The sequence below is a fragment of the Hyaena hyaena genome, unplaced genomic scaffold (genome assembly GCF_003009895.1).
Source record: "Hyaena hyaena isolate Hyena2069 unplaced genomic scaffold, ASM300989v1 scaffold_685, whole genome shotgun sequence".
In the NCBI taxonomy this organism is placed as follows: Eukaryota; Metazoa; Chordata; class Mammalia; order Carnivora; family Hyaenidae; genus Hyaena; species Hyaena hyaena.
The window spans coordinates 357,322-380,057 of record NW_024081318.1 but is presented as its reverse complement, the minus strand read 5'-3'; the positions used below and the strand labels follow the sequence as shown (position 1 = coordinate 380,057).

The window sequence follows — 22,736 nt, the reverse complement described above, 5'->3', positions numbered from 1 at the left end:
TTCTGGGTCTCATGCCCCCCCCCCCCCCCCAGCTCCCTGCACTGAAGAGAAGTAAGATAGAGAAGGGCAGGTTCACAATATTAACATTAGGTGAAAGTGTAGATTTGGAGCAAAACATACTTGGCTTCAATTCCAGGCTGTATCACTTCCTGATTGTATGGCCTTAGACAAGTATACTTAATCTATCCAAGTTTAATTTTCTCATCTGCAAAATGGGATAATATTTGCTTTGGGGTTCTTTATAAGGATTAAATGAGATAATGAACGCAAGCAGGGTGACCTTATTATTTAATATCCACTCTCGGATATGTTTGGGAATGAAGGGGGTTATTAACCAGGCAGGCCACCAGGACTCTTGTGGACAAGCCATACACCCTATATATAAGCACCTGTTAGGGCACCTGGTATTTATGAACTCTCCCTTCCCCAGTTTCCCTAGACCTACAGAAAGTGTGATCTGAGAACCAACAACACCAGTATGACCTCAGAGCCTCTAGGAAATGTAGATTCCCATTCCTGACTGGGAATCTACTGAGTCAAAATCTCAGGGTATAGGACCAAGGAGTCTGTGTTTTAACAGGATTCAACTCCTTCAATTCGATGAAGTTTAAAGGTCACTGCCCTAGACCTTCTGCTGTCTGCCAAATATAGCACCGTCCCCTAAAAAATCATCTGGAATTGTTTAGGGTAGGTACTTGGGGGTAATCTGTAGGTGAAAATGAATGGTAGAGAGAAACTGGGTAGCAGGAGAGAGGACTGACATTTTCAGATCTCTATATGCAGTGGGGGAAATTAATTAAAACCTTTCTGTCACTGCAAGTTGATTGCATCTTTCAGAGGTGAGACTGGTTGGATGTCTAAGCTAAAGTATATGAAGCTTTGGATATGGAATTTCATCCTCAGAAAAGGGAAAAGTCATTTTTTGCCTCACTTACACACATGGAGGGCGCTGAGAAGTAGAGTGAGGGGGGAGGTCATTAAGAAGCCCTGCAACTGCTTCTTAATGATGGCTGCTTAATTATCTTTAGGATGTGTTGATCCCTTTCAAGAAAGATATTAAACCTTGAAAAGTGTGAAGGAAATGAATCATCAAATCTCTGCTTTTTGATTGCAGTGAAATTTAGTCTTGAGTCTGAAGATTAAATGAGAAATTGCTTTAAAGCTTTTGAGTCCCTGGTGGATTGTGAAGTCGAAAAAAAAAAAGTCAAGTTGCCACCTGCTGTAATTTGTCCTAATTAGCCAGTCTCATGCTGGAGTTGGGGGAGGACTGAGGGGGATGGGGGAAAGGATTGGGGGAGTGTCTTTCTTCCTAAATGCCCTAAATACTGGCAGAGGCAGAACCTCGGTGCATAAAGATGAGTCCCCAACAGGATACGGTGAATTTGTCTTCAAGACAGGTAGGCCAGGCCAGGATCCCAGAATCTGATGTGTCTAATTTGTTGAACTTAGGTAAATGTGTCTCATGGAGTGGTAGTGTTACCCTCTCTATAAGGACAAGGAAGTGGAGGAGACTGAGAAAACCATGAATGGGGAATTGAAAGGAACTCTGGAGATCTTGTTTTACTTAGGAGGAAAGTGAGGCTGAACAAGGCAGATGACCTTCCCAAGGTATCCAGTAGGGGACTAGATCAGGACTAGAATCTAAGTCTCCTGGCACGGCATTCAGTGCTTTCCTTATCACAGCACTGTGCCTGCCATTAGGCATGTCTGAGGCAACATCACTCTTCTCCCTGCTGTACTTGAGGGTTCTCTTCTCCATCAGAGTTAGAGGCTGGACTTGGAAGACCCATGTCCCTCAACCCAGTACTGCTACTACTTGGGGCCTTGGGTGAGATATACAATCAAGTCAGTGGTATTAGACTAATTAGTTTTGTTCCCTTCCTTCTCAAAGCCTCAATTTCTAGAAATGAAACAAGACTCTGAAGGAAAATGTATCAGAAAATCTTTTTCTTGCAGTTACCATAGAGGGTAACCAACTTCTTCAGTGTGGCTTAATCTGAGGCCAAATTCTAGCAGGGTAGTTCCTGTAGAGCCCCAAAACTTGCCCTAATTTATAAGTGTAAAGGAAAGGAGCAGAGGGGAGAGAAGGAATCTACATAGGAAGAATCATCCAGCCTGCAGCTGAAGTTTGGAAAAGAAGCAGAAAGCTTTCTACAGAAGAATTTTTTACATCTTATAATCCAAGTCTAGTCAACTAATAATTGTGAAAGAGCCCCTCAAGTCTTAGTGGATGAAAACCTATCATGATTGATTAGTAATATCTGATATGAGTGAGGAGGGAAGAATGGAAGGGTAAAAGCCAGATATTAGCCTGCTGTACCTCTTCCTTTGTCTTTGTCTCTCTATACAAAATTCTGTTCATTGCACTCTAAGCTCTAACTGTCCAATAAAGAACTCTCCAAGATCACAAAAGGATGATGAGAGACTCTTCATACACAAGTTGGGTTGCAGATTACTTGTTATCTTCCTTCTGATTTCTCCACTGGACTTTTTACTCTGAAGATATAAAAAAAATTATGTTGGTCCTGAGAATATAAGCTTAGGAACACAAATTAGGTCTTCCCTATCACTTGGTTAAGAGGTGTACACCAAACAAATACTGAAGCTGGCATATAAACCCTACATCAATGGCAGACACTCGTCTTTTATTAGGAAAAAGTCCCTGGCTGCTAGCCAATGCCTCTACATGCCCATATTTACTCCCTTACCCTGAACCCTCAGCAGGGACACATAGCCAGGAGTCCTGGAGAGGTAGAGCAGAATTTAGTTTTCAAAAGCAACCTGTACCCCTCCTCTTTAATCTCTCACCACCATACACTGAACAGTAACTCCTCAATCATTGGCAGGAAGTCCAAGAGGCTTTTCTAGAAATTGGGCTAAATTTAGTTTAATTAAAAATTCTGCTCCCTTCTGCCATCTAACCTATTAGGCAGTTAGGAAGCTTCAGAGGCAGAAAATTGCAAGTGAGCATCTCTGACAAACTAAGCCCATTATTACCTTTTATCCCTCTATCTTCCCCAAATTCTAAGTGTTCTATCAAATCAATAAAAAGAAGATATTTTCACCTTGTAGCTTCTTGAGACTAAAACCATAAAAGTAATTACTCTTGTCATCTATGAGTGTGATGAACATCAGCAAGGTCTTCCTCCTGAACATTTCAAAAGTTGTCTGTTCCGTTCAGCCAACAGTCATGGAGAAGCAGTGGTCTCCCAACATGTGCTGCAAGTGAAAAGCCCTTGTAGGCCTGGTAAACTGGGTTATTCTGATGTGAAGCTTAATAAGGATTGAAGAACTGAGAAGGTGTTAAGAGATGAGATTTCTGGTTCCACTTCAAATGTGGTTGGGTTTTTGGGGGGTGGGGGTAGGGAGCAGCCATTGGATACCATGCGTGCAATGTGTCCTGTTGTCTGTGACTCTAAGGTATTCGTTTAAGCATTAGCATTTTAGCATTGGTGATAATGAGGCAAAGGTAAGACAATTCAGACATAGTCTATTGGAAATAGCAATTCTGTCTCAAACTCTCTGCCCTTCTTCCAGACCCCGGAATATGAGGGTCGTTACTATGAATGTGATGTCCTTCCTTTCATGGAAATTGGGTCTGTAGCTCATAAGTACTATCTTCTGAACATTCGGCTCCCTGTGAATGAGAAGAAGAAAATCAACGTTGGAATTGGGGAAATAAAGGATATTCAGTTGGTGGTAAGTGAAGCTACAGGGTCCAGGCAGCCTGTGACATTAGAACACCAGCTAAGGGCAGTGGTTTGTGAACATGTGGATTGGAAGGGAACTCCATCTCACTCTTGGCATCTCCATGTGTTCATTGCTTCACCTGAGAAATAGAAATAACATACCTATGATGGCTGAGATCTTAAATTTACATGAGAGATTATAGAAATGGAAAGTAATGCAGTTATTGTACCCATTTAAGATTTTATTATGATGGTCATGATTGTGTAATAATACCAAGATAAAAGTAATTTTTTTACATGTCTCACCTTGCAAGCACAAATTTTTTTAAGTTTATTTATTTTGAGAGAGAAAGAGCAAGTGAGCAAGGATTGGAGGGGCAGAGATGGAGAAAGAAAATCTCAGGCAGGCTCTGTGCCTGTTCGAGATGTGAAGCTTGAACTTAGAAACTATGAGATCATGACCTCAGCTGAAACTAAGAGTCAGGCACTTAACTGACTGAGCCACCCAGGCACCCCCCACTTCCTTTTCTTTCTTTCTTTTTTTTAAGTTTATTTCAAGCACAAATATTAAAGGGAGCAGTGGTGTTTTAGGTTCTTTCCATTTTATTTGTTTAACAGGCAAAAAAAAAAAAAAAAAAAACATGGGCAAGAGACTTTTTTATCTAAAAAAGTCACATAAGAAGTACATAGTAGAAAATTAGGAAGCAAAAGCAAACACAATAAAGAACTTTAAAATTACCTGTAATATCTAGAGAAATAATTACTGTTTAGGTTTTCATATATCTCCCTACAGACTTCTTCTATACAGATAGATATATACATACATACATTCTTTCCAAAAAAAAGATCATCCTCAACGGACTTTTTTGTTCCTTGTTTTTTTTCATTTAATAGTATATTGTGAATATAATATAAACATAGTTTGCAATACTGCTTAGCATTCCACTGAACAGATTTACCTTAACATGTTTTATCATCCCAAAATTTTGGGAGCTATCTTAAAACAGCTCCAATTTTTCAATAAAAATCTCACAGAAAAATCTTTAATCATGCCCTTAGTGATTCCCTTTGTATAGAGTGGGTCCATTTTTTTTGCCTTTTATTTAGATTTCTTTTTTTAACAATAAAAAAATTTTTTTTAATGTTTTATTTATTTCTGATAGACAGTATGAGCAGGGGACAGAGGGCCAGAAAGAGGGAACACAGAACCCTAAACAGGCTCCAGGCTCTGAGCTAGCTGTCAGCACAGAGCATGACGTGGGGCTCAAACCCATCAACTATGAAATCATGACCTGAGCTGAAGACGGACACTTAACCGACTGAGCCAGCTCAAACCCATCAACTATGAGATCATGACCTGAGCTGAAGATGGACACTTAATCGACTGAGCCACCCAGGAACCTCTTTATTTAGATTTCTTACAGTGCCTGAGGAGGGGCCATGGGGAGTGTGAAGAGAGTATATGCTGTGAATGTTAAAGCTCTTGATCTTAAAAGTTCAGAAAAGATCTCTTCACTTCTCCCCAAAATGCATTTGCTGGTAGAAAATAACACTAAGATATATTCACCTTCAAAATTATGATTGGTCTTTGTCTAGGGAATCCATCAAAATGGAGGCTTCACCAAGGTGTGGTTTGCCATGAAGACCTTCCTTACGCCCAGCATCTTCATCATTATGGTGTGGTATTGGAGGAGGATCACTATGATGTCCCGACCCCCAGTGCTTCTAGAAAAGTAAGAGCTGATTTCAGAGCACTCTTAAGGAACACTGGCATCCCAGATCTGCCTGCCGTGGTCCCAGTTTTGCTGGGGTCTAGTTCAAGTGGTCAATGTGGTACTTGGGCTGGTGATTAGACCAGGAATCATCCTGGACTCTTTTGCTTTCACATGCATATTATTATGAAATCCTAAGAAATAAACCTCCCTCACGTTTCTGGCTCTCTATTCTGTCTTTGCTCTTCATTCCCATGGTCTGAGTCAGATACTTCTCTCTGTCATAGTGAACAAACTGCCTTTCTCCTAAACCCAACTCTCTCACCTCCATAAAGACGATATGCTCATAGATATACCCCCTTTCTGTCCCACATTACTGACTTTTCCTTTCTGCTGGATTATTCCCATTAACATACAAACACATTCTATCATTTCACATTCTTAGACAAAACTCTTACTTTTCCTACTTCCCCCTGATGCCATCTTTCTACTCCTCTTTGCATCAAAACTCCTCAAAAATCTTTTCTATATATCTTTCTCACCTGTTCTTTCTTGAGCCCATTTCACGCCTCATTAAAATTGCTCTTGACAGGATCACCAATGACCTTCACATTCCAAATCCAATGCTCACTTCTCAGTTCTCACTTGACTCCTCACCAGCATTCGACATAACTGGTCACTTCCTTTTTCTTCACAGAGCCTCCTTCGCCCTTCTCATGGTTATTCTCCTCCTTTACTGATCATCACTGTCTCCAGTGCTGTTTCTAACCATCTTTTCAACCTCTTAAACTTTGGAGCCAGTGCTCAGTCATTAGGCCTCTTCTCTTTATTAGCTATGCTTATTCCGGTAGTGATGTCGCCTAGTTTTGCCTTAAAAATCACCTACACTCTGATGACTCTTAATTTATATCCTCAACCTCAGCCTCTCCCAGCCCTCAACCCAACTATTCTAGCTGTTATTTAACATTTTCACTTGCACAAAAATGTAACACCTGCAAAGAAGAACATTTTATTTTCTCCTACTTCAAACTTGCCCCTCTCCTAGGCATCCCCACCAAAGGAAATGGTAGCTCCATTCTTTCAGCTGCTCAGGTTAGAGAAGTAGAAGTTCTCTTTTACTTCTGTCTTTTTGCACACCCTCCTCCAACCCAGCCAGAAATCTCACTGCGTCCATTGCTACCACCATAATAACTCACTCTCATTTCCCATTTCTCGCCTGGTTGTTTGGAAATAGCCTTTCTTTCAACTGCTCTTCTTGCTTCCACTCCTGTCCTTCCTATAGTCTATTCACACAGCAGTCAACGTTCCCTTTCAAGTGTAAATCAGATCTTGTCACTCCTCAGCTCAAAGCTCTCTGTTGGCTTTTCATTTCCTTTACCCTGGTCTGTAAAGCACCTGGATCCCCTGATTTCATCTCTGATCCTCTCTAACACTCACCATCCCCCTTGGTGATGCTCAGACATGCCTGGTATGCTCCCACCCCAGGGCCTTTGCACTTGCTGTCCTCTTCATCTGAAATGCTCTTTTGTTGATATCTGTGTGGCTCAATTCCTCATTTCCTTCAGCCCCTACCATAATGTCTCTTATCTTAGAGACTTTTTCCTCCCCACCTTATATAATGTAGTACTCCTTCTCTCTTTATTTTCTACCTTGCTTTGTTTTTCTTTATTATATTTTCTATTTATTTGTTATCTTTCCTCCCAGACCCATCCTCTCATCCGTGCTGAACACAAGCATCATTAGAGCAGGATCCTTGCCTTCTTTGTTTACTGTATTCCCAATATCTAGAATAGTGACTGACACATAGTAGGAACTCAATAAATTTGAATGTGTTGGATGAATGAATGATATTCCTCCACTGTTTAACCTTCTTATTGGATCCTCAGTCCTTTCAAGACAAATTTCAAGTTCTCTGATGGGGTAGACAAGTTTCTTCTTGAGCTCGGTCTTTTCTTTTACTTAACTTGGTGTCATTTCTTGGTATGTGCTACATGCAGATCTCCAAATGCTTCAGGCTGTTCCAGGCTTCTGTGCCTTCATCCAGGCTTTTCCCTTTGCTTGAAATGTTCTTTCACCTCCCCAGTCTTGACTCGCAGCCCCTCTCAGTTTCTGTCTCTGTCAAAGTTAGAAGTCCCTGTGGCAGCCTGTGCACACTCCTGTCATATCACCTGTCACACTTTATTTGGCTCAGCCACTATATGTATCTCCTTGAGTAGAAGAGGGCTACTCTCTTAGGTATCTGTAGCCATAACAAAATGCCTGGTATGTGATCCGTGCTTAATTAATAGGTATGAGTGAAAGTATGAATAAATCAGTGGCAAAATGAATGAACTTGATAGAGCAGTGGCAATTAATAGTGCAATAGGGAAAGAGCAAAATAAAAACTAAACAAGCAGGTAAAAGAAATTGCGTTTCATGTTGTTTGGAGTGATTTATTATTGAAACAACCATGCTTGGTCATAGTTGCTGAGGATATCATAATAACAATGATAGTGAGTGTTCTTAATGATTACCTGAATAGGTAAACGAGGATAATTATGTTCAATGAGGTCTGCTTAAGAAGGCAAAGGAGGGGAAAAACATTGTAGGAAGCTCTTAATCTGGTATGGTTCCAGAATGAAGTTCAGGGCATTAAGGAGGTTAGGTTCAATCTTATAGGAAAGTTAATGTAACACTCCTTCGTTCTGCAGTGGTGCCAACAAAATAAGGCATTTTGCCTCTCTGTGTACAAATTCATGAGAGCTGAGACATGGATCATGTGGCTTCAGTCCCAATATGTAACATCTCATTTCCCAAAACTGGGTTGTTTTCTTGAAAATCTGCCTCCCAGATGAATAAAGTGGTTTTCTTGATATTCTGTCGTGATCAGAGTCATCTTTGCCCTTGGGATTTCCATGACATTTATCAACATACCAGTGGAGTGGTTTTCCATTGGATTCGACTGGACGTGGATGCTGCTGTTTGGTGACATCCGACAGGGCATTTTCTATGCGATGCTTCTCTCCTTCTGGATCATCTTCTGTGGCGAGCACATGATGGTAGGAGCCTCCTGATGAAGGAAGGGATGGTGTATGAGGCCAAATAAACTATAGTGGTTGCAGGGCAAACTCCAGAGTCAGACCGTTGGTTTAAATTCCTACTCCAGCACTTGCTAACTAGCTGTTTGGCCTTAGGCAAGTCATTTAATTGCTCAGGATTTCAGGTTTCTTGTCTATAAGATGGATTTTTTTTTTAATGTTTTATTTATTTCTGAGAGAGAAAGAGAGACATCATGAGCAGGGGAGGGTCAGAGAGAGAGGGGGACACAGAATCTGAACCAGGCTCCAGGCACCGAGCTAGCTGTCAGCACAGAGCCCGACGCGGGGCTCGAACCCACAAACCATGAGATCATGACCCGAGCCAAAGTCGGCCGCTCAACCGACTGAGCCACCCAGGCGCCCCTATAAGATGGATTTTAAAGGCCTAATGCATAGAGTTTTTGTGAGGTTTAAATGAGATGATGTATTTTTTTACAGAAAGTAAACACATAAATGTCAACAATTCTTACTACTTCTTCTTCTTGGGCTTTAGCTCTGCTTGTCCCCAGGACCAAGGTAACCCCCAGTGAATGTGGGCTTGGCTCTTTGCCACTGGCAACTTATCCAGGTGGCCTAGTAACCCCTGTCACCTCCCTGATTTTGGTTTGCACAGACATCAAATCATATTTCAGGAGGGACTGAGGGTACCATGGATAAAAATAAGAATGGAGTAGTCATCGCGGTGTGGCTAAGGTGATGTGCCAGCTGGAGCTGGGTCCTCCTGTCAGGCACCGTCAGCTTCGTAGTAGTAGACTGTTTTTAAATTCCATGGTGGTTTGATCATTGCTTCTGAAGGCTTGCTGCCCTTCTAGGAGAGCAGTGAGAGGAGAGAGAGGTGTTAGCTTACGCTGGGGTAGGCGTGAGGGCTCCTCCAGCAGTGATGTACTGAGAATGAGCCCTCACAGCAGGGACAGCAGTACAGGAGACTCAGGTAGAGCAGCACAGCCCGCCACAGTGGGCTGCCCAGAGTGAGCTGTGTGCAGTGTCCCACCTGGGCTCCAACCTGGCTGCTATGATTTGTCTTTCCTGTTTTCTCCTTTTACGTTCCTTCACTCTCTGTCTCTTGGCATCTTTGTGTATCTCTCAAGAGGAACCACTCTTGATTTTAATGAAGATAGGGAGAATATATGTCAGTTCTCCTAACAGTGAGAGATGTTGATATATCTCTTGACATATTTTAATGCCTTAGAGTCTTTATTTTGTCCTCTGGGGACCACCTGCCTGATCCAACCCAAGTGTTATGTCACATTGGAATTTAACTCTGCATGAGTTGTTTTGCACACCACAGATCTTTCACTGCTGAGGGTACGAGACCTTTCTCTGGGTTCCCATAGCATCCTGTTCCAATTGCTTTGAGGGCCCCTATGGATGGGCTGATAACAATGAGCTGCTTTGGAACAAAGACTTTGCTCTTACTCATTCTCCTCTGTCTGGAGTCTAGCATGATGCTTGATCCACAACAGGTGTTTGAATGACTGACTTACCTGTAGAAGTGCTTTGCTTTCCCCTATCTCATTTCTCAATTTGCTTTTCCTTAGGATCAGCATGAGCGGAATCACATAGCAGGGTATTGGAAACAAGTTGGACCAATTGCTGTTGGCTCTTTCTGCCTCTTCATATTTGACATGTGTGAGAGGTGAGTACATGCCTGGGGGAGGCTGGGCTAAAATGTGTATCCCCATGTCCACTCCAGCTTCTTTAGAGGTATTCAAAGAGAAGAAGGGTGGCCAGGAGCCTATGGGGTTAAAGCATTGGACATGGTCACATCCTCAGATAAGGATTGGGATTAAATCAAAGACAAAGCCCTTTATAGATGGAAGATATTCGTGAGGGCCCTGTCCATCAGACTCTGTTTCTCTTTAAGTCTGTGAACTTTTCTTCGTCTAAAGACAGCCCCCACCCCTCTGGCTGAGAAGCTAAGAATGTGTAAAAACGAAAGTTCCCCTCTGCCTCTGTATTAATTGTGTCTTTCCATATTGTTTTTCTTTGTAGAGGGGTACAACTCACGAATCCCTTCTACAGTATCTGGACTACAGATGTTGGAACAGAGTTGGCTGTATCCTTCCTTGATGGGTTCAGTGTTTCATTTCTTGCCATACGCACCTGGTCCCCCACCATGATTTTCTTGAGTCCTGCTAATGCTCTCCGTGTGTGCTCAGTCAGAGCTTTGATCCTCAGACCACTGATAACGGCACAATTAAGGCAAATAAGAAGAATGAATGCTTGCTTTTAAGCCCGGTGAGAGGAGGCAAAATGAGGAAGTTGCAGTGCGTCCTCACGGTGCAGACGGATCAGAGTTGCTAGTCTCACCGCAGCCTGTCTAAATGATCTATGTGCTTGTTTACTGCAGACTCCAGCATGCCTAGCTTTTCCCTGCAGCCACGGAGGTTCATATCTGGGGCCCTGTGGGAGAGCCCGTTTCCAAAGTCATCTGTGTGTGCGACTTCTCACAGTGACCACACTTGGTGTGCCGGCCTGCCGTGCTGCTGCGATTCGTTTCTGAGACCACATGGAGATAAGGCTAAGGTGATTAGTTCCAGAGGAGTTGCCGACGCTTCTGGTTGGTTGGCATAAACTCTGTCTGAGTCATCTTCGTGAAGCAGAAGCGATGGTCTTAGCTTATCCCCTTTAGGATGCTGGATTTAAATATTTTATCTTCCTGAATAATATGTCAAGTGCTATGGGAGAAAAAGAGTCTCCTCTGTAGTGGGGAGAAAGGTTAGAGTTGTATTATTTCCTGATGGATAATATCTTGTCATGTGCTGGTAAATAATGGTTTGTTTGGCCATGATGTTTATCTGGGCTTCTGAATAGCACAAGAACTTTGTGAGCAAACCGTATCAGTCGTATCATTACCTTAAAGATGAGAGAGTTGAGCTCCCCACGACTCCCATCATTGCTTCCCAAAAAGTGAGCTGCACAACACAGGAAATACTCATAATATTAAGTCTACTTCAAGCCTTTTGCTGTACAGATATGATGGAGGTCCAGGAAGGTAAATAAAATGTCAGGTCCCGTAGCAAAAAAACTGTATTTTCTTCATTCTAGGGTTCTGTTGGCTTTAGGGAAGAAAGAGAAACTCCATTAAATGTATTATTTAATGAAATATACATGCTGAGTTCACACTTATTAAAATGTTTTAAAATATGCAACTTGGAGGTAGAGTTGGAGCAGAAAGGACTTGCATTCAGGTCACCTGCCTCCCAAGCCAGCTCAGTGTACCCCAAGCCTTGGTGGTTCTCAAGTTGAGCTTTAAAGATAGGTCTCAGAGTTGCCCTGATAGTTTCAAAGTATATACTGCCCCTACCCTCATCTCCCGACTTGGCCGTCTGTTCTGCTCCCTGTCCCATTTGACAAGATTTCTCTGTGATAACACAGACTGCAAACGGAACTTCCTCCCTGGTTTTACTTCAAGGACTTCTGTCCCATGCCCAGCATCCCTTCCAGCTGCCGTGGCTGCTCCCATCCCCCACTTCATCACCTCCTGATTCCAGGGTGTCTCCGTCTCCTTATAAATCCAAGGACTGACTAGCCCAGTAGTTCTCAAACTTGATCATACTTGATTTCCCTGCTCTTGGAGAATCCAATGTCGTATATCTTCGGTGAAATCTGGGCTGCATTTTAACTCTGAGTGATTTTAATGTAGCGTTCTATCTGATCAGTAATTTGCAGCCGTATCCGTGCGTTTCAAATTTATTGTACATACATACCTCCTGGGCATCTTCTTAAGAGGAAGATTCTTACTTAGTAGGTCTAAGGCGGGCCCTGGAGTCTGCATTTCTAACAAGCAAGGCTCTGTTGTTCTTTTTCCTTGCCTTAGAAAGCAATTTGGTTCATTCCATTCTGTTGTACTTAAGTGTCAGAAAAATCTCGATCACTACTATTAGAATGCCAGGTGTTGATATTTTATCCCCCTGAAAATTGCCTAGCTATTTGGAGACAGTGTTTTTGCCGACAGAGTTGCGAAGTGCTTGTGTCCCCAGCTAGCCTGCCATTTCCTTTACTGGAAACCATCAGATGGCCTTCATCATTGTGGCTGGTATCTGCCTCTGCCTCTACTTCCTGTTTCTGTGCTTCATGGTGTTTCAGGTGTTTCGGAACATCAGTGGGAAGCAGTCCAGCCTGCCAGCCATGAGCAAAGTCCGGCGGCTGCACTATGAGGTGAGCAAATCCCTTGACTCACACAGGGTCGGGTAACTCTCCTGCTTAATGTGTAAACACACACCATACATCTATGCCTGGAGATTAGAAGCCTTTGTTTCAAATACGCTTTGAGACGTTCTCATGTAATGTAGGATCTCTGGGTGAAATAAGAGGCTACGTCGGACTCTACAAACATGCTGCTGGCCTGCGTGGGTCTTGGGGTTTTCTGTGGAATATGTGCCTCTCTGTCCTCAGTAGGGGTGAACTTGTTCAGCAGGTTTTTCAGCTTTGGGACGGAATGCGGGTGATACTAGATGGGAGATTTGACTAGGGTAGAGTCAGGCTTTGGCTGGGGTGAGGCTTTAGGTAAGGTTCCCTTGCTGAGAATCAGCCTTGAGCCTGGGCTTCAACCCAGGTGATCTGACTGTTAGATTCCCAAGAGGCTACATTTCCCCTAAAATATCCAGCAGCTGATCAGATAGAATTCCGTAATCTTGGTTTATGTATTATGTGTCTCATTCAAGGGAAAACACTCAACATCCTCTAATCTCTAATGCAAGCAACACATTCTTAATTTTTCAAGGATCCCTTGGACGCATGCCTAAGTGGCTGTCCTTGGAGACACATGGAACTAATTCCTCCATGAAAAGAAACAGAAAGTGCAGAACCCCAGGGTTTATATATGCAGTGGATCTGCAATTGAATAAGAGGTGTCTCTCCCTGAAACACAGGTTCCCTTAAATCCTGCTCTCAGGAAAGCCTGGGCCCTTTCTGAAGCTTTGCCTGTCTCTAGAGCTGGAGTGACACATGAGAAAATTCAACCCAATCCACTTCATGTTGATTAATATGCACATTTCTTTTTGTTCACTGGAGCAGAATTTTATTACAACCACAGAAAACTTGGATTTGGTGACTTTGAACCCTTGCAGAGAAGCATAACCAGCTTAGCAGGGAAATTAGCAGCCTCACAACGTGCTGTGAATATAATTTCCCAGGCTCTGGTATCACTGTTTCGTGAGAGATAAGAACATAAGAAATATTTGGCCCAGTAAAATTTTCATCCACATTCACCTCTGCAGCAGAAATGTTACTATGTGAAATTATTTTACTAGTCACTTTTAGGGATTTGGTTTTATAGATTTCTTTAAAATTAGTTTTTTTATAGATTTATATATTGAGAAAAGGATTGGTACCAGCTGGGAGAGTGTTAAGCTACTCTTTTTCTCCTTCCTAATAGGGGCTGATTTTCAGGTTCAAGTTCCTCATGCTGATCACCTTGGCCTGTGCTGCTATGACTGTCATTTTCTTCATCGTTAGTCAGGTAAGTGGATCCTGAATGGTCAGGGTGAGAATATGCCTGGAGAGGTGACTCTATTCTGCATAGAAAATTCTAGAGAGCTGCTGAGGAAGGAGCAGGGAGGCTCTAATGCTGGGCAGCTCTTCAAACCATGTTTTTAAGGCTGCTCCAATCAGGGACATACCACCTGGCCATAGGTGGATGGAATTTTCTCTTTCGGTACAGCCTCACGGGAAGAAGTTGCTGAATAAATTAAAAGCCTGCAGCCAGTTTGAAGGACACTTACTTCATTTACTTAAGAGAAGGCACCTTTCAAGCCCTATAGCAGAACACCGAGAAGCAAGTATCAGTTTGATTTGATCCTTATCTAGTATTAACATAGATCCTTTTACAGTCCATCAGCCATTCTTTGCAGTAATTATATTGCCACTTAAACATGAAATATAATTCACAGGTCTCCTTGATAGAATCTTAACCTTTCTGCTGGTTATTTCTAAAACTCAAACTTTGGCTCTCTTGACCTCAATAATGGTAATAATTTTAAAATACTGGTAACTGGATTCGGAAAGTGGAAAATACTGTTTAAATCTGACATGTTACTTTTCTGTTATTTGCTGGAGCTTCATGAAAATCCGGCGGGGAAGTAGGGTAAGGTTTGCTATCCCAGTTGCTAGGATATGAAATCAAACGGCCTTCAAGACATTTCCCATTTGTGCTGTTTTCCAGCCAGGTGGCACTGTGGATGGGTTATTTCACAGTTCTAAGGTTGAAGTTTCTTATACATAGAATGGATGTCATAACAGTACTGCTGCAAAAGGTGGCTATAAGGATCACGGGAAGTAATGTTTGCAAAGTGATTTGCAGAGTGCCTGGCACATGGTGGGCAGGAATAGCTGTACTCTTGTGAGTAAGAAAAAGGGTAAATGTTGTGCCAAAGGACATTTAGTATGTGAGGGACCCGAACCCAGTCATTTTGACTTTTTTTTTTTTTTTGCCAACTATTCTGTCATCCCTGTATTTGGCCCAAACTGAGAATGTAAGTAGTACAGATAGAGCCTTAGGTCCAGACTTGTCTCTTTCTGCTAGCTAATTTCCTCAGAGGGGCTCCTGTGCTTTTATTGTGCCATAGACACCCTTGGGCAACTTGGTGGAGGCTGTGGGCCTCTTCTTGGAATGTTTTTAAGTGAATCAAATAAAATACTTTGGATTTCAAAGGGCATCAGATATATAGGTATTTGCAGATATATATGTTACAGGTATTACAGATCTATATCTATAATTGTGATTGATATGAAAATATTATTTCTGTGGGTGGCAGAATTACCAGCGGTGCTAATAGTAACAGGAACTTGTTTTCTACATTCATAAATGAAAGAAACTGTAACTTTCAGTTAGAGACGAGTGAAAATAAAGATATAATTATCCTCATTCCAGTTCATGGACCCCTTGAACTTTATGGAAGGACATCCAAGGGTGCCTCTGACCCAAGTTAGGAGCCCCTGGGGCTATGTGGACTCTGCCCACCAGGCGGTGTTAGTGTTGCTGTTGAAGGCTGACATGAATGTGGAAAAATAATAAAACAAATATGCATATCTGTCTTCGTAAGCTCTGCTTACCACATCTGCTGTGACCTACACCAATACTGTGTTTATATCAGACTGTTTGTTTATAAAGCCTTGGAAACTTCACTCGCACTCCAAATTCTGAATGAGTTTTTTATTCCACCAGCTGAGACTCAAACAAGGGTGTCTGAGGCCTGACTTCTTTGGCCTGTTCCCTCATGTGACCAAAGCGTCCAGTCCTCCAATGCCTCGGTAACGTGCCATGACACTTAATACAGCTGGTTAGGGGAGTCCGAGAGAGCAGGGCAGGCTTGGAGAAACAGAACCTCAAGTTAAGCTGGACTGAAGAGTAAAAGGCAGTCCCAAGATATGCTCTCAGGGAGGCAGAAGGAAAGGGCACTGGGTCCTAACACATGTGTCTGCCACCTCAGAAAGCTGAAGCCACACTCCCACAGTCCCCATACCACTTAACTCTCCTGGCTCTGCAGAGGGTCCCTTCCACGTGTATTCAAGAAGGGACAACGGGCCGGGCCGATCTTTGAGGCAGCTACATGTTGCCCAAATTTAGCCTTGTATATGTTAGGCAGTGCACCTTTTTAAAGCAAGGTAGGCCAGTTCTTCTAAGGAGCAGAGTTTGTGGCTTTTCTTTGGAGAAAAAGATTAATATTCCATTGCCCCAGTATTTTCTAACACAGCTCCAGCCTGTGGCTGGCTTTTTATATCTGCCGCGACAGTCAGCCCGGAGTGGATTTCAACTCCAAGGGGGTAGCAGCGAGTTCTTTTGGATTCCATTAGCTCCTCACATTCCTCCTGCTGGGTTATTTTTTTAAGGTTTATTTATAGATATCTAAGACGTTTTCAGGCATAACTCTCAATGTCCCAGGTACTGTACTAATATAGTCATCAGAGGATTTATTTTTTAATGTCATTTTGGAATGTCTCAGCAATGAGCTCACCTGAAAGAAAACCTATTGGGTAACTTTTTGAAATAGATCCCAGCCTTAGGTAAAAGGAATGTATTAAAACTCCCATTATACTCTCGGGCTTGCTGAGAGAGCTTGCATTTAAGCCCCATGAAATATAATGCGAGGGGATCTCGCCAGGATATTGAAGCTCTGAGGCCAGGAATGAAGGGCTAACAGGAAGCTGTGGAATGCAGTGACCTTGAGGCTTTGTAGCTGGGTCCTGAGGGGCAGTCTTTTAATGCCTGCCATTTTAATGGCCTCAGTCATAGCAACCGAGAGATGGTACATCACAGTTTGGTATTTTAGCCTTTTCCCTCTGGAAAAGAAAGAGGCGCTCCGTTTAGAGGTGGTGGACAGTAGGGAACAGAAGTGCAATGCAGGGGAGAAGGTTACCAACCTTCACTAAGGGGACCCCCAGGTGCCTGACATTCAGGTCAAGCCACATGCAGCAAACTCCCAGAGAGCCTGTCCCCAGCTCTTTTGTGTGTGTGTGATCACTTCATTCTGTTACTTACAGAGGAAATGTTTCCAGTAAGAGAGCCTGTGTCTGGGATTTGGAAATCTTGTTGTTAAGTGGAATGTTGGTTGTCAAGACTACTGGGTGTAAAGGGATTTGACCTTCACTTGGCTCCAGGGGTATAATTGGGTGGTTTCACACAAAAGTAAATTGTTCAAATGTTAAATCAGGAAAAACAGGGACTTTAAGAAATAAGACTTATGCAGAGGGAAGATGATTTTCCTTTTTTTTTTTTCTTTTTTCTTTCTTCTTTTTCAATGGGGGCTATCTGATTTTTTCCTCCGGAAGTTAGAATAGGGTCAGCGTCACCTCTCTGCCTTGGCGTTAATAAGATTTTGGATTGACAGGGCCTGATCTGTTAAGGCCGCTTACTGTGGTTCTTGTTGGTGGGAATGTTTTCAGATCTCAGGAGGTCTCAAGCGGATATAACTGAGAGAGGAGAAGAGCATGCACACACAGTCGAGTGACACTGTGTATACAGCTCATTTATGCAAATTCAACTCTTTGCCCTCAGCAGGAAAGAATACATTTAGAGATGACAGATTATGGGTATGGGTAATTCTGCAGCTCCATGCTAAACAAGGTGCATGTGTCTCATGGCAAAGATGAGATAGTAGGCACGGATCTGCTATGGCTCCTCAGGCCGCGCAAGTGCCTGTGTGCCCCCATGGTATGAGCATTCTAATTTCAGTGGTTCGACTGTAAAGTTGTACTTTGCATATATATCCAGTTTACTATGGATTACTCTGTCTAGGACATACACGTTATTATGTCTATGACATATAGTGCATATATATTACTATATGGATTTGAGTATACAAACCTGTGTATAATAATGTGCATTATAATAAATTAAGTGAATTTTCAAGGGAAATTTGGTCTTCCACAATAGTGGCTCTATATGCTAACTTAACACACTTACCCCTGTTTACAATAATATTCCTACTGTTAAGAATACCTTCTTCTGGAGTCAGAGCCATGACTTTTAGGCTGAGCGATCTTGGGCGAGATAATGTACCTCCCTATGGCACAGTTTGCCATATGTTGAGTGGAAATATTACCTGCTTACTATCATTAAGATTGATATCTTCCATGTAGGATTCTTACTATAGTGTCTGACATATTAGCACTGAATAAATATCAACTATCATTATCTTTGTTATTATCTTAAAAAGTCTTAGCTTTGCTAATATCTGTGTTAGAGAGCAATATTTCAGTGAAATAACACTTATTAAGACATTATTGATGTCTTACTTTTAAGTAAAATTCTTATTATTTACTATGGAATGCAATATTTTATCTTTATTTTGCAATCAGATATTTCCCTAGAGTGACTGTCTCTGTCCTCCCTTTCTACTCCCATGGATTTGTACCAACATTCCTGTACATGCCAGTACTTTTTTGCCTATATTCATTCAACAAACATCTGTCTATAGAATACCACTGTGTACCAGGAATACAAGTGGCTGTTTCCTTGAGATCAGTCATGCCAGTCCTGACAAGAGTTAATTTCAGCAAAATTCAGTATTCAGTATTCCCAGCTTATGTCATAGGAAGTAGGGTCTCTTGCAGGCCCTTCCTTTATTGAGGGGCCCACCGCCTTAACAGGGTACAAGAAAATCAGAGCTGCCTTACTCCCTCTTACCCATAGTGCCCAGCCCAGCCTCCCCCCTTCATCACATACAGAAGGGTTCCCTATGTTATGACAGCAGGTGCATATATTTCCAGGAACTATCTTAAGACTTCCTCTCCTCTTTCATTATATGCACTAAAGTCATCTTTAGTATGCCCTAAGTACAGTCATTTTTATAAAGTTAGGATATTCTTCGTTAAGGAGAGTGACATTTGGAGACATTGCTAAGAAGTCAGTCCTAAGTAGCTTGAATGTTCTTACATTGGTCTAAAATCAATAATGGTTATGAAATTCTTTGCCCAAAAATATTTCTGAGCACATCATATCAAGTGAATTATTTTTTAAAATAAACAAGAGTTTGTGATGGTGGTTTATGCATCACAAAAATGAAAAATTATATATCACCAAGGCCAAACTAAAACTGGTAAGTCTACAATTAGTTAACCCAATTAACTGACCTGCCAGGTCTTTCAAAAGGAAACACCTATACTTACAGCTTTATTATGCCTGGGGCCCCTGGGGTCATGGGCTATAAAGTCGGTGTCAAATGAATACAGACCTATTGCCTCATGAACAGGAAGTGAAATCTGCCTGCTTGTTTAAGTCATTAACATTTAGGTATAACTTACCATCTTACACTCTAGCTTCTAGAAGAAGGGGCTCCTAGAGATGGTTTGCATAACCCAGCCTCGTTAAGTTCTCACAGGAACGTTTATCCAGTATTCTTTTACTCCCATTTAAGATGTCCTATAGCAAGCAGAAGTGGTCAGAGTCATTTCATTGATCTCAGAGCTGGCACAATTTTTAGTCACTTGGGTCAGCAGTTCTGTTGACAGTTTTTAGTGTAATCCATGTGTCATCAGACAGCCCTCCAGACAATGATCAAGTCATTAACATAGACAAAAGCAGCCTCAAAACATTCTTGTAGAATTGTAAAGCGTCTGAAATCTTCATAATTACCTTCATGAGTGACACTTACATAGAATGGCAGTGTAAGACCTAAGATTTATTAAGTGCTTACTGTATGTCAAGAAATTTCTCTTTTTTAGTTTTTTTTTTAATCTTTGTTTATTTTTGAGAGAGAGACACACAGAACATGAGTGGGGGAGGGACAGATAGAAAGAGACACAGAATCCAAAGCAGGCTCCAGGCTCTGAGCTGTCAGCACAGAGCCTGACATGGGACTCAAACCCACGAACAGTGAGATCAGACCTGAGCCAAAGTCGGACTCTCAACCGACTGAGCCACCCAGGCACCCCATGTGTGCCAAGAAATTTCTAGGAATGTTTACTTAATTCTCCTTAGTAACCCAGCAAGTTTTTATACTGCACTTAAAGAAATTGCAGTTGAATCTTAATTTTACTTCTCTTATATTAAACAGAAGTGTGAGTGGTGAAGTCTGCATAGAATCCCATCTCTGACTCCAAGGCTGTGTCTCTCTGCTTCCCCACACTGCCCCACAATGGAAAGCTACTCACTCTTACTCATTTGCTTCTTTGATCAGCTTGTCTTCATTGAGCCACTGGGATGCATCAGGCACCAAGGGTATGGTAGTAATCAAGTCAGAAATGGTCTCTGCCTATAGGGAGTTATTTCTAGCTGGGAAGACAGACAGCAGAGAAGGAGTTATAGTTAGGGATAAGTGTGATACTCAAACACAGTTTCTTTTTTTTTTTTTTTAATGTTTTATTTATTTCTGAGAGAGAGAGAAAGAGAGAGAGACAGCATGAGCAGGGGAGGGTCAGAGAGAGAGGGAGATACAGAATCCGAAACAGGCTCCAGGCTCTGAACTCGCTGTCAGCACAGAGCCCGACGCAGAGCTTGAACCTACGAACCACGAGATCATGACCTGACCGAAGTCGGGCACTTAACCAACTGAGCCACCCAGGCGCCCCAAACACAGTTTCTTTAAATTAAGGATAACTATGTACTGCTGTTTAAGGAAGAGATACTCTCTGGGTAATTCTGATGTACAGCCAATGTGAGAACCACTGACTTTGTACCTGATACACAGTAGGCCCACAGTGAACCTAAATTCATACTGGTATGATTTAGATTAAAAACGGAGTTTTACATGGCCCTTTACTTTTCCTCTATGTAGAAGACAAATGTCTTTTTGTGTTTTGTGTTGGTTGGTGTTCTGTTTCTTCTTGGTTCTAATTGAATGTCACTGTCCTTTTTTCATAGGTGACTGAAGGCCACTGGAAGTGGGGCGGTGTCACAGTCCAAGTGAACAGTGCCTTTTTCACAGGCATCTATGGGATGTGGAACCTGTATGTCTTTGCTCTGATGTTCCTATATGCACCATCTCATAAGAACTACGGGGAAGACCAGTCCAATGGTGAGTTTCAGTCTCGTTAGAACAGTTGTATTCAGGGTATAGACTTTAGTCTCTTCAAGGCTCATGTCGCAAAGGCACTGGGGTTCCCTAGTCAGACTTTCCCTCCAGACGTCACTGAGCACAACCCTAGGGGCTGGGGAGCCAAAAGACAAAAAGCCAGCATAAGTGGATATTTCTTTAAGTCATCTTTTTTTTTGTTTTTAATGTTTTATTTATTTTTGAGAGAGCACAAGCAGGGAGGGGCAGAGAGATAGGGACTGAGGATCTGAAGCAGGTTCTGTGCTGACAGCAGTGAGCCCGATGTGATGGGTATGAACTCATGAACCGCGAGATCATGACCTGAGCTGAAACAGGATGCTCAAACGACTGAGCCGCGCAGGTGCCCTGTCTTCTACTTTTTTAATCTTTAAACATCGAGAATATTGCATTCTACCCTGAAATATGTGCCAGTTTTAGTATAAAACTTAAATTTGCTTTCCTCAATTTTTTGAGCAAAATTGACTATTGGAGATTATGCTATATTTATTCTTTTGGTTTGAGAGGAAGGATCTTAAGGTATCAGGTAGAATGGAACTAGGTGCTGAGAGTTGAAGATTGAACTGGCTTTATTTTTTTCTCCTCTTCATTCTACAAGGCTGTTTTTTGCCCTGCATCCAGACCAATAGCTATTTACCTGTCCTGTCCCCAAGGCCTTCTTCCTAAGAGCAGTTGGTGCTACAAGGAACCTTAGGGAACTTAGCCCGTCTGATTATTTTGTAGGTGATGAAACTGAGGCCCAGAGAAAGGAAGGGCTTGCCTGGGGTTTCTCTCCCAGCCATAGGGAAATGACTGTCCCTGCCTAGGCTGTGCTCTTAACTTGGAATAGGTAACCTACTAAGCAACAGATCTGATGGCTTCTTTTCCTTTGAATACTTCGGCCTATGCTGTTTGGCTCCACCCTTATTCTTCCTTCTCTTTTTCACACCTGCTTTACCCGAGCCATTTACTTGCTACTCCTCAAACATAAGGTGTTCTTTCTCAAATCAGAGTCAGTGCCCTTCACTGTCTTGGAGCAGAGATCAGGGCTTGAAGGTCTGCGTGTCTGCTGTGGCACCACAGGTGGACCTTGCTCATAGGAAGTGCGTATCATGTGTGTGCTGAATGAATGGATTCATATCCTATGTCCATTTGGGCCTAATAAAACCCTACCCATCTTTTGGGCTCATTCTAAATGTTCCTTTTTCTTGAAACCTGTTCCTTATCACCCCAGTTGCAGATGAGCAAACTGTGTTCAACAGAATATTGTTGCCATAGGATATTGATAGGTTGTAGTAGTCAAGCAATTTGAGAATCATTGGGGTTTTAATCAGCATTAATGAGGTTTTTACTTCAACACATCTTAATGCCTTTAGTACAGTAATTTTTACTGTACAGTAATAATAGTGTTTCCCCAGATTATTTTTTATAAAGTTTATTTTGATAGAGAGAAAATGAGAGAACCAGTGGGTGAGGGGCAGAGAGAGAGGGAGAGAGAGAATCTCAAGCAGGTTCTGCGCTGTCAGAGCCCAGTGTGGAGCTTGAATTCACAAACCACGAGATCATGACCTGAGCCCAGATCAAGAGTTGGGTGCTTAACAGACTAAGCCACCCAGATGCCCCTCCAAATTATTAAACCATTTGGCCCTGGACCCTTTTTTTCCAGGCACTATATTTGTTTGGAACAAGTGTTCTGAGGAACAGGCTGAGGGAACATGATTACACATTTCACAGGACACTGCATAAATGTAGTAGATGAGTTTGCCTGTGCCTTCCCTTTCCTGC

General features: G+C 42.2%; 1 protein-coding gene across 1 annotated transcript in view; it reads left to right on the top strand.

Moving 5' to 3' along the window:
- Nucleotides 1-22,736, top strand: part of WLS (Wnt ligand secretion mediator) — a 100,951-nt gene that overhangs the window by 68,836 nt on the left and 9,379 nt on the right. Inside the window, exons 4-11 of the mRNA XM_039217397.1 lie at nt 3,538-3,699; nt 5,286-5,422; nt 8,271-8,439; nt 10,017-10,114; nt 10,471-10,534; nt 12,496-12,639; nt 13,859-13,942; nt 20,783-20,936. Coding sequence (XP_039073328.1) covers nt 3,538-3,699; nt 5,286-5,422; nt 8,271-8,439; nt 10,017-10,114; nt 10,471-10,534; nt 12,496-12,639; nt 13,859-13,942; nt 20,783-20,936 — 1,012 coding nt within the window. The remainder of the gene's footprint in view (nt 1-3,537; nt 3,700-5,285; nt 5,423-8,270; nt 8,440-10,016; nt 10,115-10,470; nt 10,535-12,495; nt 12,640-13,858; nt 13,943-20,782; nt 20,937-22,736) is intronic.